Genomic DNA, 17,690 nt, shown 5'->3' with positions numbered 1-17,690 from the left:
ATGGCTTACGCTTAGCTCTGATGAGGTCCACTACCTCATTACCCACAGCTGAAAACTTCTGATGCATTTTGTTTCAAGAGAATCCAAAAGTCCTTGCTGTAAAGCAGACTGGGGGGTGCAGAGTCCATTCACTCTTTCTGTATCACAACCATTATGTAAGAAGTATAAAACACTGCCTTTATGCTGCCAAACCACAATGACTCTTCTTACATCAAAGCATTTTCACCAGTAGGGTTTTTTCTTCTAAATTTATTCAAGCCAAGGGCAGGGAGACAACAATTCATACAGACTAATTACACCTAATTATCTATTCCTTTTTTCCCCCACCAACTTCGGCCAGTGTTATTTGCTATCTGGGTTTCTCACAACCTCCCCTTGCCCTGTCCATCCAGCTCAACAGTGAAGTCTTTGAAGAAAACAGTTGTGGCTTTTTACAATTTTCACAATATAAGGTTCAACTCAAATTAAATTATTCTATTATTAGTTTTGACACGTTTATGTGTTAAATATGAAGGTCTCTTGGTTAATTTGGCAAATTCCTCACATCTCTTCATGGTTAGAATCACTGGTAACACCCTCTCTTGTAGGAGCTTCTCCTCAAGCTTTCTTTTCATGATCTAAATGAAATGTTTATTGGATTAAAGTTCTTCTCTGCAGACCTCCATGGTGGCCTGTGACAAAGAGCTTAAAAGCTTTATTAATTGGCTCGGGCTTTTTTGGGGAGAGGGAGGACCTTATTTCACATTACATCACAAGCAAAGAAAACTGCCACGTGTAATTAAACTAATTTATCCTGTTACATCAAGAACTAACGATAACATATCTGTAATATACTTTGATTTGCCCATTTTAATCAAAGAATTCATTCGCTGAAACAGAACTGAGGAAAACCATTATGATTTAAGGGGAAAAAAGAAAAAGAACACAAGACTCAGCTACAGTAGCAATTATATTTACCCTTGGGTGATAAAACCTAGGAGTCTGTATTTGAACAAACTGCCGGGGGAGGGGTGGAATGTCAGATATGACTTGAAAAAAGGCTTGTAATATTATATAGTTCATAGTATCTACAATGCAATGAATAGATCACAAGAATATTATAATCCCTAAAATGTCTTTGAACTACATAAATACAATTAAACAATCCTTGCCTGTAAATATTTTATATATCACATTCTCTCACATGCACACATACACTTATTGAAAGTATTTAGAACAAAACTGTAAACCTCTAATCAGGCACACAGTAATCTGGATGCAATGTGTTTTACTTGTTAAAATGTTCTTTGAAAACTAATCTGTGTCATAAACAAAAACTGTCCTCAAACAATTCTGATATTAAGCACAGTAATTCATGACTACATTGTAGATGAAGAAGTTATTTTTATCCATTTGATTACCAGATATACTTCACAAAAATAAAATAAGCACTTCCACACCTCGCAAAAAAAGTACCTTCTACTTAAGAGCTTGCTTGGTTACATAATAAGAAGGGAAACAAAAGGCCTAACATCTTCAGTAATGAAGAAGTCAATTGATAAGCAAAGCCATTACAATATCAAAGAATTAATCCCCCCCAGTTCTGACTCAGGTGACAGTTCAGCAGAGGTCAGAGTGGCTGACACTGACCTCAAAAGCAGGTTTTAACTATTCAATGTACTGAAAGCTCCTGAGCTATCACAGCATTAGAATGGAACAAGCTGACAAATCAATTTAATCAGCAAAATGACTTTTTTTAAAAACAAATTGGCAGATCAGCCAATCAACAAATGTGTGTGTTCCTATCACAGATGGATGGACAAAGTACAGCACACAATTAAAAAAAAAAAGTTATATCTACCAATTCCTTTATATGAAATGTAAAACCTACAGATCTCTCTAAGAGTTTTAAATTGGTTAAGTTTTAAACACCTTCATTTCTCTGAACCAAAACCAAAAAAATACAGTCAGCTGATAAATATTTTTAAATTGCTCTGAAGATGGTTTTGTAAGAACAGATGTACATTTTAATATGAAAACCCTATAGAATAACTGAAGCAACCTAAGTATCACTATATCACCACCAACCAATGCTGCAAAAAGTGATATTGAACAGTACCACTCCTGTCATTCTGAAAGCAGGTTATTGTGGTTAGCATCGAATTATTTAAACAAAAATAATTTAAAAAAAAATGAAATATTGATTTATTTTGACCCCAAACAAGGAAATAAAAAAATGATTCAACTGAAAGAAATCTTATAGTGGTTTAATCTCTTATAAATACCACCAATTATGGATATCTGGTTTATATTTTGTTTTATTTCAGTTTAAAAGATATGCTCAGTCAAAGTTCAAGATATTACTTTAAAACTGTACCTGTCAATGATATACCAATGCTTCAGAATTGCTTATTTTTAGTATTAATAGTAGCTTTATTGTATGTAATAATAAACTTGACAGAGAAAATATTTTAGCTATATGATGAAATTGCACTGTGTGATTGTAATTTACATAGCATTTTACAAGAAATCTTTGGATGTTGAGAATCACTATTTATTGATAGTATTTTTGCACATCAAAGTACGGTTCGTAGAACACCAATAGTCCAAGGAGCCCCTCCTGCTGGTCCAAAGAATTCAATGTTGAACCAAACAGAGGGGGATTAGGTTGTTGGAAAGGGCAATAGTCCATGAGAGGATCTCTCTTTTACTAAGTGGCCTGCAGAATGAAAAAAATTGGTGAACTACTGCCAAACCATGTATTAAAGAATCCCTTCACCTCTCCTGCTAATAAAACAAGAACTCACTTTAGATCTTATGTCATCAAGTTTTTAAAGTATTGGTTACAACTCTACATGTAAATTATCTCTGTAAAAATGTCTGGAAATTTTTCAGACTAAATCACTAGGTACTTAGGCTCCTTAACAATTTGTGGAGTACCTGCATTCTCAAAGCATTTGGAAACTGAAGCTGAGCACTTGTTTGTGAGAATCAAGTAAGCCGTGCCTGTTAAGAAATTTTTGTGAATGTGAAGAAACTTTGTCCCATACCTGCCTACTTTAGAAGGCCCCAAAACTAACAGCACCTTAGAAAAGTATGTATGCAACTATGGAATTAAGGGATTTTCACCAAAATATTTCATATCTGTGGTATATTATATTTAAAAAATGGTATGGACTGAAGAAGCAATCTGATTGGTGGAAGATTACAAATCTATATGAATATTTAGCAACAATTTTTTCTCTGCAATCCATACACCTACAAGAGGGGCAGGATCATGGAGGAGGTAACACTGGACAAAAATGTCCCCTCCCCCACCTTATATTTGTTTCATTTTAGGACTGTGTAAAATCAGCCAATAGATTTTTGAAAATAGATACTTAAATTTAAGCAATGCAGACTTCTATTTCTAATGCTTTCATTTCTAACCACCACAGGCCAGACACATAATTCAGACAAGGAATTCTGCCCCAACAGATGATACTCCCCACTCCTTCCTTTTTTACATCACATTTTAAAGTAAGACTGTCGTTTCTTGTTGTTGAGCTTTTCTGAAGCCATCTTTCGGTTTGCTCAGAGAATCTGGTTTTACACTAAACTCTAAAAGCATCAAGATTTGGTTTGAACCTGATCTCCAGTGGTAGAAAACCAAGCCCTTTTATAATGAATACTCTACCTTGCAGAGTTTCAGCCATGGCATCCTTGTACAACGCAGCTAAGCTGAGAGTTGCCATTCACTCTGTATTCTCTGAAATAGCTAAGTCTTAACCTACTGACAGCTTTAGAAAATTGAACCTGGATTTCAGAATGGATCCAGAATTGGACAGGGAGCCAAGTGCACTCCATGAAGAACTGCCACAGTGTGATCTCATTGGTCAATCCCACTTGGGAAGCAGGCTCCCGTAAATTGAACTAACTGGAGCTTGTATATGGCCTTTGTAATCAAGCCCAGATATTATTTATTATTTTTATTGCAGTAGCTCCCGAAGACCCAAATCAGGATTAGGGCCCTATTGTGCTAGGTGCTGTATGAACACAATGGAAAATACAAGCCCTGATGAGTTTACAATATAAAAAGGCAAGATAGACAAGCATATAAATAAAATACCAAAGGTATACATCTTGTGAATTACTTAAAAAAAAAATCTTTCCCCGACCCACCTCTGCTTCCCTTGTTCCCCGAGCTTGGGGCCCAGCCAATCTGCATCACTAGTGTTGAATTGATATGCCTTCTTGCTCACCCTACAAAAACTGATTCAGGAATGAAAAAACATAGGCATTGCAGTTATACAACTTGGAGACAATGAAAGAAAGGATGAATGTGGGTTAAGTCTGTATCTGAAAATAAAGGGTAATTTGCTGATGAGCCAAAGATGGGAAAAGATATTTCTGGCCACTACTACTATCAGTGTGTCTAGGAGCAGCAGTGTCTAATGCATTGCAACTCCTAAATCGTACACCACATTGACAACTCGGAGGCAGATACTCTCAAAGGGTGAGAAGCTAGTTCCTTCCAATTAGTCAAAGTGGTTTCTCCGTCCCACCAATCTCAACTCCATCTTGAGCATATTGAGGTTTAAAGCAGGCAGTTTGACATTGACACTATTTCAAGAGAAGCAGCTCTTTTCAGAAATATACCATTTTCATCCCACTAAAGAGCACTCCCTAAAACCTGGTATAGGAAATTAAAGCCTCTTCTGCTGAGTCATTCTGGATTCAGGCGCTAAAACCTACATTATGATTCAGGCTAATTACTACTGAGTTATGGTGGCAAGTGAGTCCAATTAGCTCCAAGCAGGATATGTGAGACTGGGAGACGCTCTATGTGTGTAAAGGGAATTGAGAACAGAAGAGATCCCAGAGAGAACTCCTAGATGCAGTTAGGACTGATAATTTATGTTTTATTATTTTTTAATTATCCATAAAGCCAAACCCTAGGGAGGGGCTGAGGATGAACTAACTCATGGTCTGTGGACTCTGTTGAGGATAGGGTCAGGATGAAGACCATTCGTAAGCAACCAATTTAATATTTTCCTCCTGAAGTTAGATTGTCATGGAAAATTTCAAGGAACACCTTCAGTTTAATTTGTGTGTGTGTTTTTTAAAAGCTTAAATAGCATAATTGTGAACATGAACAGGAAATGGTGGTTATAATGAGACAATGTAGATGAATACAATGATATAGTTCACATACAAGCATCATGCTTTTGGGAGGAATAAATTGTCATGGTAAAAGCCTATGGCAGACAAAAAATTAGTTTATGTCCACACCTTCTGAACTGCATTCCACCACTTAAGACAATTTGTGTGTCTTATTTTTAAATTTATTCAATTTTAAAAAATGACTGTCCTGCTCCCACAAGTGCCGTATTAAAAATATGAGTTTTGAAGGTCGTTCTTTACTTTATATACAATGCTACCGTTGTTCAGTGTTTGTTATCGAGGACAGAATCCCGTTGCCTGATAAGCCTCCTATGATTTGCTTTTAAAATTTTAAGGGGGATCCAAATTATTTACAAGTACTGTAACATTTACTAAACTAATATTAAAGATGGATTTAATTACAGAAGTATTTAAAAACAAAGTAACATGAAACATACAAAGAACACAGAATAGCGAAAACACAAAGATTACCCTAATAACTAATCTCAGGAGGGAGAAGGTATCTCTTAATATTCCATATGTAAGGTCCTGCCTAAAATCTTGAGATAACTTTAACAGTCAGGATAGTGATCTGGTTTAAAGGCATGTAGTCATTCATTTTTTTGATAGCAAAAGAGGATAAATGACAAATAAAGGGTTTGGCAAGATAGATTCCATAAACCCAGCAATTACAGCAATATGTGTGTGTGTGTGTGTGTGTGTATGTGTATATACACATATACACACTCCCAGTAAGGAATGAAAGAAGGTCAAGGAGAAAAGACTGATTAATGGCAAAATGAAGGAAAGGTTCCAGTGATGCAGGCTGAACACAGTGTTGCCGCTCAGGAAATTAATATAGTTACAATTACTCCTAAGAATTAGGGCCCTGCATGTTCTAGGAGCACAGAATTTGCTGCAGAATATACCTCTGGCTGCAGAATTGTGTTGGAGAATCTCAGGCCTGGTCCACACATAAAAATTAGATTGACCTAGATATATCGCTCAGGGCTGTAAAAAATTTCACACTCTGAGCACTGTAGTTAGGTCAACCTAACCCCCAGTATAGGTGTGGCTAGGTCAACAGAAGAAGAATTCTTCCATCGACCTAGCTACCGCCTCTCAGAGAGGTGGATTACCTACACTGATGGAAAAACCCCTTCTGTAGATGTAGGAAGCCTCTACACTATGGTGCTATAGCGGCATAAGTTGCAGTGCTGTAGCTATGCTGCAGCAGCAGCTGTAGTGTAGACGTGGCCCATGCTTTAATTTTTAATTGAGTTTATAACTTTTATGGTTATGAAGAAAACCTTTCAACATTGCCTTCTTGACAGCATGAAACAGTAATTCTGAGACATGTGAACTGCCACATTCATCTCAATGAGATGTTAATTTTGAAGCCTGATAAGTTTAAATGTCAACACTGAATGGGATTTTCAAAGGGGCCTAACACAATTATGGGTCCTACTGCCATTAAGCTTTAATGGGAATTGAGTGTCTAACTCCCTTAAGCCTCATTGAAAAATCCCAGCCACTATTAACTATTTCACTGCTGATCACTTTAGCAGAAATATCCAATTAATATATTCATCCCACAATCCCAAACTGCTTCCCACTGATCCGTAGATATCAAAACCTCCAGCTTCCCTTCCCTCAATTTCTACAATACAGTTACCTTTTGTGAATTAAAAAAAATCTGTGCCATACCAAAACCTGAAAGTGTCGATACTGCATACATTCATTTTATTTATTATCAAAACAAACCAACCCCAGTGGTTACTCAACTGACTGCATTATTCATATTTAACTCAATGAAAACCTCCATTTTGAATTTAAATGAAGGTGTTGCAGAATTTCCAGTTTGTCATACCAAAGTATGCAGATGTCAAGGAGCTTCCTACAGAATTTAAGTTCCCCTTGCCATGTAGTACTGGAGTCTTTACCATCCCCACTTAGAAAGCCACTTTACATAGGAGAAAATATATTTAAACGTAAGATGGACTTGAATGTTGAAAAAGTGAGGGACAGTCGAATTCCAGAGAAACTCCAGAGAAACAATTATTTTTCTGAGTGAGAAACAATGAGACCCAGCAATTAAAGTGGTGGTGTAGCAGAATGGTTCCCAAACTGTGCTCCATGGCACATTTGCTGGTGGCCTGCAGAGAGCTGGATGATCACATGGTGCTAATTCTTATATTGTTTGTATAGGTGTCCATGGACATCACAGTAAAGGAAAGCTTGGAAATAAGGGGTTGAATCCAGCCACATGCTAGCCACAAGCAAAATAAAAATGTCCACAAGCAGGGAGGAAAGAATGAAGCAGATTGGTAGTAGGTTCCTTTTCTCCCCTCATCAGCTGGATTAAGTCACAAGGAAAGCATATTGGGGGGTGAGGGGGGGAAGGAAGGGGACAAGGCAAGAAAGAAGCATGTGCATGGGAGCAGAAATGAGAGATGAAATGAAAAGCAAAAGTAGACAATGTGATAACTTGAAAAAATTACGTATTATATAACTGAAAATATAGGAGTACCAGTAACTATTCCTTTACTTAGTGTAGTTTTTCAGTTGCAAAGCCTACATTGATGGAGTGCTTACATTTTAAGATAACATCTTTATAGAAAATGCCATTGGCTTGGGAAAAGTATGCTAGCATGATAAATCTAAAACGTCAAAAAATATTGCAGCAACATTTGTTATAACAATTATAGAAATATTACAGTCTCAACTTGCACATACACAGCTGTAATAAAATTCTGTCCAAACAAATATTTTCTACTATGTTACTTATAGAAGCTAACATTTTGCCCTGTTACATGTTCAGCTTTTCCATTAAATACAGATATTAATGTTACAGATGAAAAGTTGTTCCCCCCCATTACAATTTGCTTCAATGCCATAATAAATAAAGCATTTTTCCTGAAGTAAGATTGAAGTAATCCTGTACAAACCCTTGATTATCAATATGACAGGCAAAGAAAGAAAGCATTCAACAAGTGACTTTCCTTACCTTCAGCACAGCGATGAATGGTACAAAGTTAGCTCTCTGAAGCCCATTTTTATAGAGGTCTGAAAGAGAAAACTGGTACTAGTTTTGCTACTTAGCCTTGCCCCTTAATAATAATGCCAGCTTGTCTTTAAATCTGGCAAATAAAGCTCTATGCTGTTAGACGGATAAAGGAATGAAAGGGAATTGAAATTGATTTCTATTCTTTTGCTGCATGAAATTCATTACATTCTTAATAAGGGGGAAAAAAACAAAACAAAACAGAACAGCCCAAGAAAATCTCAAAAGGGATTCAGTGAAATTAGATTTAAATCTCTACTGAGAACTAAGTGATTTTAGCAGAAGAGATACAAAACCTTTGTATTAAAATAAGCTCATAAAAGAATTGGAAACGTTATGTATCAATCAGTGCAACTATAAGGCCAAAATATACAAAAGGCTTAATCTTAATGATTTTATTTTTTGTAAAAAGATTTAAACTACGAAGAAATAATGTCAATTGCCAGAGTTGGTAATGTCTTTATTCTGTTGATTAAGGTTACTCCCTTCATCTTCTAGTAATTCCCATCACATATACCATTTTTTTCAAGGCAAGAAAATACAATTTGCTTTGTAGGCAAACAATAAAATATGACAGATAAATACATTACCTTTGAAAAAAGGTTTAATTTATTAAAATATTTTATCATTAAATGCATATTTAACATTTATGAAATAAAGTGTAGATTAATAAATATAACTGGTAAAACAGAATTTTATATCTATAATAAAAAGGTCTCTTTTCTGGAAACTATGTAACTGTAGGGACAGGATGAATAGTTCCATTACAGCTTTATCATCATACAATAGTTATGATGTGCTACTTCACTTCATTAATACAAGTCTCCATCTGACTGCAAGGTCGTAACACTTGATAACTGGGCAGGTCAACAGAAGAATGTAGACACTCTGTTACAACTGCTCACCTAAATTCCCCTGCCTCTGACACAGACCATGTCAGATGATTATTATATAAGGATTAGATTTTTATCGCTAAATGTTGGTACATGTTGATTTCCCTATACACACAGGCAAACCAACAAAAAAATAAATCTATAAACATTTAAATTTATAGATCGGCAAAGTAAGAAAAATGCTGTTTGAGAACGTATTAGAGTTTCATTTAAGAATATTTACTTTGTCTATTTTACATGCTGCTTCAATGCACCCCCAGCAGCAGGGGACATTGAAACTGCAGCAGCATCCAATTTGCCTCTCAAGGAGAAGGTGATTTGGGGATCTCATATTCCCCCCTCCAACAAAAAGTGATTGTTAAGTCTCCAACTTCTTGTTAACTGAGTTGATCCAGCCCCAAGCACCATCCCACCCTGGTGCCACCTATCCTGATGGCACATGGCGGACTGCGCATCCCAACTGTGTTGCCACTTTTGTTGGTCTTGTTTTGAACACTTGCTAAATTGACTGAGGATAACTCAGGCAGGGAGGGATGCCTGCAAGCTCTGCAAGGGGCTGGGCAGGACAGAGAGCAGGAGGGCAGCTACCAGTGCTACCGCGGCTTCCTTATTTATACATGTGCTAGCACAATGAGAGCTAGTGTATGTTTTCAAAAACAGGGGAAATCACACCCCTGTAGACATAGGACTTGTCTATACCACTGATTAAGTCAACATAACTTACATCACTTACTCAGAGGTGTGGAAAAGTCACCTCTGTGAGCAACGTAAATTACACTGACTTAAAGCGGTGTCTACACCACGCAATGTCAGCGGGAGATGCTCTCCCGGCGACGTAGCTGCAGCGGCACTGAGGTAGCACGGTAGTGTAGACAAGCTCACAGCCTAAGAATGGGGAGGGAAGAAACAGTTACTCATTCACTCTCCCTTCTGCTGGCCAGGCTCTGCCTGTGTCCTTGAGCCCACCCAATCCTGAGGCAGTTTCTCAGCTTTTCTCCCCACTGTAGAGATAGGAAGGGTTACTAACATCACTTAAAGAAGCTGTGGAAGCAGAGAAAAAAAATATTTGGGAGGGGGGAGAGAGAGGAGGGGGATAGGACCCAGGATGAACCCTTTCTTCCATATATGAGAGAAAACTAGGAGGGGTCTGCATGGCATGGACAGAATACCACAGATTTTTAAAACTAGAGATTTTATCACCATTAAATTCGAATACATGTAAAGTGGCTTTTATAAGAAATGTGTTAGTTTCACTGTACTTTTATCATACTGGTAGCATGTTTGTGTTTACCTTCAGGTGGCCTATTGGATGTTGCCACAACGACAACCCCGTTTTGGAACAGATTTTCAAAAAGCTGTTTCAGAATCATGGCATCAGCAATGTCAGTGACCTGTGGAAGACAACACAGTTGTTTTTCTTGCTTTCAACTTCTGCCATAATAGATCTGCAAATGGTTTCATAGTCAGAAAAAAAAATGGCTTGTTAGTAAAATCCTGGAGAAGGATTCTAATTATTGCTTGGGGAGGGGAAGGGGGAAATAAAGGAGATAATTAATAAGCAGGGAACGCATGGCAATCTTTTAAAACTTGCCTGCTCTTTATTACAGAACCCCATCATTTCTTTACCAATTGCTAAATGAGTCCATGTTAACTTCTATTATAAAACTACAGGTGGGAGACACAGAAAACAGACCTACACATTTCAAAGAGGCCTAATTAATTAGAACCAACATGAAAAATAGAAGATAAAGAAAGAAAATACACACCAGCTGTTTTACATTTCTATTACCTTTCTAGTAAAGGTTGGTAGAGGTGACTTTAAATGGTCATGGGACTTCAGAAATAAGGACAAGTAGCCAACTATACATAATCAGCTGCTGTAGAAAATAGAATGATATGACATAGATACTATTGTGTGATTGTTGCACAAAACAATTCAACAGATGGCCCATCACAAAAATAAGCAATTTCATTGTTCTTTTTAAGTGCCTTCTATTACTGTCCATGAATAATCAAAAGGCACTGCAGTCACTTCCAGCACAGTCAGCCTCTTCTAACCTTCAGACAAAACATTCACTTAAAAAACATGAAAAAAATTGGGCGCTACAATTAATAGTGAAAAAAATTAACAAGCAGGAAAATGAAAATTCTTAGCAAAACTATTTAATAAGGCTAATTTTAACTAACCTTAGGGTATCTAGAAACTGATACTATAGACTTGCAGCATACATAATGTTATACGTCAGAATGGAGAAAAATGTAATAAACTTTTCTGAACAGAAGAAAAATTAGATATGACAGTATAATATATGGGTTACAGAATCTCACAGGCTAATAAAAAAAAATCAATGTACCCAATAACGAAACCATCTTAACTACTGTTATCTATTTCAGAGTGGTAGCCATGTTAGTCTGTAACAGCAAAAAACAACGAGGAGTCCTGTGGCACCCTAGGGACTAACACATTTATTTGGGCATACGCTTTCATGGGCTAGAACCCACTTCATCAGATGCATGGAGTGGAAAATACAGTAGCAGATATAAATACACAGCACATGAAAGGATGGGAGTTGCCTTACCAAGTGGCAGGTCAGTCTAACGAGACAATTCGATGAATGTTTTCCTCATATTTTCCCTCCTATTGTTCATTACATCAACTTGTTATACTTTGTCTTAATTTAGGCCCTGATCCCACAAGGGGGGTCTCTGTGCATCTGGATTGTAGGTCTGGAGCTGCGGGCTCCAATCCTGCAATAGATAACACATGGGTAGACTGCTATACCCACATAAAGCCATGCTTTTCACAGGCCAAACAGTCCATCTATGTGTTATCAGTTAAAGGATTGGAGCCTTAGGCCTAGGGTATGCCTACACTTAAAATGCTCCTGTTGGCACAGGTAATCTACCTCCCTGAGAGGCAGTAGCTAGGGACATGTCTTCACGTAAAATGAACAGCTGTACCGCTGGTGTAGTGCTTCAGTGAAGGCACTACCTACATTGACGGGAGGGCTTCTCCTGCTGGCGTAAGTATTCCACCTCCCTGAGAAGCAATAGCTAGGTCGACGGGAGAATTCTCCCATTGACCTAGTGCTGTCTATACCAGAGCTTAGGTCAGGGTAGCTACATCTCTCAGAGGTGTTGATTTTTAAATTCCCAGTGCAGACCAGGCCTTAGTCTACATTAGAAAATGTATAGCTATACTGGCAAACCCTCCTATTATACCAGCAAGAGTACTTTTGCTGATATAGCTCGTGCCGTTCCCCAAATAAAAGCACTTCTTTGCCAGTATAACTGTGCCTACAATACCAGCAAAACCCCTATTGTAGGCACAGTTATACTACAAAAAAAAAAAAATCACACCCCTAACCAACTTTACTATACTGGCAAAAGTTTTGTGTGTATATCTGGCCTTAAACGTTTGGGGGTTTGAGGGTTAAGTAGTTGAAGCCACTGCAGCCTCCACTTAATCCACCAATTTGTGGGGAACCAAGGCAAAAAGGGGGAAAGGAGGAAAGAGTCAGGCTTTGTCTACACTAGCACTTTTGTTGGCAAAACTTTTGTTGGTCAGGGGTGTGAAAAAAACCACACTCTGACTGACATCAGTTTCACTGACAAAAATGCCGGTGTGGACCGCGCTGTGTCGGTGGGAGATGCTTTCACGCCGACGTAGCTACCACCACTCGTTGGGGGTGGTTAAACTATACTGGCAGGAGAGCGCTCTCCCAGCGGCATAGAACAGCTACACAGGAGACCTTTCAGCAGCGCAGCTGCAGCGGTACAGCTGTGCCACCATAAGGTCCATAGTGTAGGCATAGCCTTAGACTCTGCTCCTGACAGCTAGTTTGGAGACAATGGGGGAAAGCTTTATTAACAGAAGCAGTTTTCTCCTTCCCTGTGATCCATCCTTCAGCAACCATTCACTTAATTCTTGTGGGAGGACTAATATTTAGGTGTATTTTTTTTACATTTGCTTTTCTTCCTCAACAATAAGTTCAGTAACACACTCCATGGAGTGCATGCATCATCCAGCAACCCTCTGGTGTGTTCAGGACAGTTATTATACTTCTATCAAAGTATGCATGTATTGGCTGAGGAACACACAACCTGTTGAGTATAGCTGCTTACAGGTCAGCGACGTACATTTTCCTGAAGGCTCTTCTGAATTATTAAAACTTCAGAAACTTCCAAAGCTGTCTTCAAAACTCAAGACATGTAAAGGAAAGTGGTGCTGACATTATTTAATTTGAAAGTTAAGATCCCTGTTATTTTTAGTTTCTACACACTCAAACAGAAGCTTCTTTTCAACTGCTTGAATGCCACTGTTATTTCTGATAAGAAATCAGAACATAATTTCAAATTTAAAAAGAATTTGGACTTTTTTATTGTATCAGAAAAAAAATCTCAGGCATTGGATTTTTTAAAATTATGATACATATTATTTTACTACAAACTTGGTATTTTTTTTAATTACACACTTATGTGGCAGAATATACTTTCGCAGGAGCAGAGTCCATAATGGAGGATTGAAGAGAATTATAACATTTATGCACACTCCAGTGCAAATGTTTACAATGAAGTAAAAGAAAGCAATGAATAAAGGCCTGTTACTGAGTTATTATTTGATGTTACAGAATTTTAGTGTTTTTGCCTTACCAGAATAAATTAACTTTTGAAAGCTATATAATTAATAAAGCAAGAGTCATTTTGTGTACTGGGGTGCCAATTTATTTTCTTTTGATCTTGTACAGCTTTGGAAGGGAAAGATAATTTTACAGCGTAAGCAAGCAGAAGACAATAACTGAAGCGTTCTCATAGCTCAAGTTTTTTCTGTACCCAGCATTCATTACAACCAGGAACAAAAGAGAAGGCTACAAATTACCAATAAGGGGAGTCTGCTAATGGAGAGAATGGAGAAATTTCATTAGCATTTAAGAGAAAAGATTTTTATGACCTAGTGCTGCTTTCCATTATGACTCACTTAAGTAAAAAAGAAAAAAAAATCCAATAGTTAATTTACATGTGTAAGTGCTTGAGACTCAGTCATCCACTGATTGGTACTGCTCCATATAATGAATGACAAACATAAGCATGTATTATCAGTAATTAGTATTAGCACAAAAATAAGAGCCTAGTTTTTTATTAGAGGCTTTTAATAGCTTTGCTGGCTTGTAAAAACTGTCTAAACTGTAGTTCTTTTTTAAACCCAAGTGATACTGAATAGTATTTAAATACTATCTCTGCGCGATCATTCTGCTTACCAAAAAGTAGGGATTCTATTTTCATTACCATTGCTATCTACCACAGGTAATACAAAATTAGAAGCCTAATTACTTTTGTATAGAGTTATTTCAGCACTCGACAAAATAAAATAAAACCCAGATTTTATTTTGTATCCTAGCACCCGTTAGGATACTGAAAAGCACCAATTATAATTACAAATGGCATGCAACTCAGGATTTTACATTTAGGGCCATCTATTAAAGGAGTATATTATTTATGTGGAAGCAAAAAAGATGGGTTGTTTTATTTATCATAAGCACTAATGACAAAAGATTGGGAAGAATACTATTTATTAATCTGTGCACAAGCAGCTCATATTAAGACTGATCAAGCTTTCAGAAACATCTAGTTCATAAGGCATGCTCAGAGGCTTAACTTAGGCATTCGTATAATGGCACCCATACAGTACTTGCAACATGTACTATTACATCTCCACTTTAAGATACCTGAATTCTTTCAATAAGAACTTTAAGAAATAATAAGTAGAATAAGTCAATATATCCTGAACTAGTTTTCTAAGTCACTTAGTCAATACATTATTTTAATTCTGTATTTCTCTGGTTGTTTCTCACCCCCACTCCTACAGGCTCTAAATGATTTACTCCAGGGTCACTATGATGTGGCTTCAGCCAGGTGTTAAATGGAACTCAGCAACTTCAGCAGTGCTGTTGTCTTTAACAATTCTGCATGTGGTAGTCTCTGAAAAGTGGGCATCTTCATTGCTTTCTGCTGTCAGTGTCACAGAATCTCATCTCCTCTATACCACAAAGAACCACATCTTTAACTTTTTCTCCTATATGCAAAAGGTATCGAAAGGAAACCTTCAATATTTCAACTAAATCTCAACAACTACTTCTGTCCATTTCCACAATGCATGATCCTGGGTTCTGCTGTAGGAATAACGACTTGCTTCCACTGTCATTGTCTTTTCTAAAGTAAAAGGATTTTTCAGCTGTCATTGTGGACAGCAATTTTGTCTGTATGTCACAGTTAATATTTGTTCTGCCTCTTTTGTTTTTCTTCCAGTTGTATTTGTAAATCTAGTATTTGCTTAAATTTGAGTGAATCAAGTCTTGTGTGAAGACTGCCAATTGGCATCTTTGCTGGGGAAACCAACTAGGGAAATGAAGGATAACATGTGTCTTTCTTTAAGAGTTTGTTCCCCCCATTTGAACAGCTCTTCCAGTCATCACATCACTTTGTGACTATTTCGGCAGGAAGATGACATATTCAGAAAGAGAGGCCTTAGCAAATTTGAAAATTGAAAATTGGGACTCACTGTCAGTAATTCAAACCTATACAGTAGCACATGGCTTACATATTCTATGACTTGCTACAAATGATCAGCAATCTACTGTCTGTTTGATCGTTTTGAAATCTCTGAATTCAGAGTAGTACCAAATTAATAAATACATTTATAAAATTGGCATAAGTATTCAAATACTAAATTTGTTGTTTCCCTCCCAGCCACACCTTGGAGATAGAAAAAGGAAAGCGTTATTTTATTCAGTAAAATGATGGTAGTACTTCTACCTTGACAAAATGGTGATGAGGCAATCAACTTGAAAAAAAAAGGCAATCAACTTGAAAAAAAAAATTCCAGAAGGATCCAAGCCTACCTTTGAAATGTGGAACGAAAACAGAAAACTCCTCAGTACTGGAGTAACCAAGCAGTGGGTATCCATATGGGAAAAGAGTTATTTATACCAGTATATCCAATACTGGAATTAGCAAAGAGGTTCCTTTACCAAGTGTTTAAAATGTACATCTCTGGCATATCATGTTTACTCAAAAACTTCTCATTGCTTAGTAGTATAAATACAACATGGCATGTAGTTGGATTATGTAGCAGAGCTCTGTTTTGTGATACTATTCATACTCACTGGATGAAGTAAATATAAAATTACCAGCAAACAACTAGGTTAAGAATCAGAAATAGTACTTCATTCAAAGCCAAGAGTTAAAACACATGGAAGAGGAAAAACTAAGTGAGTAAGCCTGGTACAAGTGGTTTCTTTTACCAAAGGAACACAGGGAAAAGCAAGCAAGCATGCAGTACAAAAACTAAAGCAAACTCTGAGGAAGCGTAATGTGGTGGTGAAATCCTTGTGCCTGACAAGGAGTGTAGAAATGCACTGGCAGTGTTTTCTAGATGGAAGGAGGAGATTGGGAATAACATATAATCAATAAGACAAATGAACTCTTCTCCCATCTGGCAACATGATTTTTAGCTTCTCTTCTGCCTGTGAAATAACTTTAAAACACAACCAGTCTTTTGCAAGAGAGAAAAAATGGCACATTTTCACTAAACTAAAATTTTACTTATCTATTACAAAGTGTGCTTGTATTTGCACAAGCCAACTAATCAGCCATCATGTATTTTTGACACTTTTGCATCAATGGTGGTGCACACACACACACACACACACACCTCCGCCTCCCCACAAGTCTTTGTATTTACAATACCTACACACACAAAAAAATTTTGACATGAGGATCTTCCTCAAAACTTTACAAAAGCCAGGCGATTCATAGCTAAAGTTGAAACTTTTTCTTGATTTCACCCTGCTGTCCTTAAGTATTGCCTGAGTTGCCACCTCCACTCATAAATGAGCAACCAAAGTTAGAAGCAAAACAAAATCCCAAACCAAAGGCTGAATATCTCAGGCTTGCAGAAGCTGAAGGATTTTATACTACTGTACGGGCAACAAAGCCATTATTTGAGAGTCTTCTGAGAAAGTTCAATCAGATTAGGGAAACAGTATTCTACCCAAGTTGCCTTATTATTATACTTGAGGATTTTTTAAAAAACACCACCACAACAAACACACGAAGGTCTGCCACCTGGTCAGTTCATAAATTTGCAGAATTGACCACACCACACCTTTAAAAGAGAGAGAGAGAGAGAGAGAGAGAGAGTGTGAGTGTGTGAGTGTGTGAGTGTGAGAGTGTGTGAGTGTGAGAGTGTGTCGGGGGGGTATTGTCCAACTTGCTGGGGAAGAGGGAATAGCTCTTTATGGCCAAGAGTGGGAGCAAGAATCAGAAGCTGCTGCAAAAGGGGGAGTGGGTCAGCGTGGCGACACCGACTCATCCCCAGGGACCAGAAGAGCTGGGAAGTTCAAAAGGGGCAAGTCTGGCAGGAGAAGCCCCTTTTCCCCGGACCAGGTGGAGCAGCACCCACCCTGCCTCCCCTTGAGGGGGCAAAATAACAGGTTTGCTCAGGCCCTGCTGTGGGCTTCGTGCTAGCTGCTCCTTTCTAGGGGGGCTGGGAAGGAATTTTTCCCTCACCACCAGATTGGCATAGATGGAGCGGGGTTTTTTTCACCTTCCAC

The 17,690-nt window shown here is 37.6% G+C and overlaps 1 protein-coding gene across 2 annotated transcripts in view; it reads right to left on the bottom strand.

Annotated features, from left to right (window-relative positions):
- Positions 1-17,690, bottom strand: part of AFG1L (AFG1 like ATPase) — a 136,082-nt gene that overhangs the window by 56,573 nt on the left and 61,819 nt on the right. For both annotated transcript variants that reach the window (XM_073336943.1, XM_073336945.1), the window contains 2 exons: positions 10,370-10,469; positions 8,129-8,187 (listed from right to left, as the gene is read on the bottom strand). In XM_073336943.1, the coding sequence (XP_073193044.1) occupies positions 8,129-8,187; positions 10,370-10,469 (159 nt within the window). The remainder of the gene's footprint in view (positions 1-8,128; positions 8,188-10,369; positions 10,470-17,690) is intronic.

The sequence above is a fragment of the Lepidochelys kempii genome, chromosome 3, assembly GCF_965140265.1.
Source record: "Lepidochelys kempii isolate rLepKem1 chromosome 3, rLepKem1.hap2, whole genome shotgun sequence".
Taxonomy (NCBI): domain Eukaryota; kingdom Metazoa; phylum Chordata; order Testudines; family Cheloniidae; genus Lepidochelys; species Lepidochelys kempii.
This window is presented reverse-complemented; position numbering and strand designations above follow the sequence as displayed.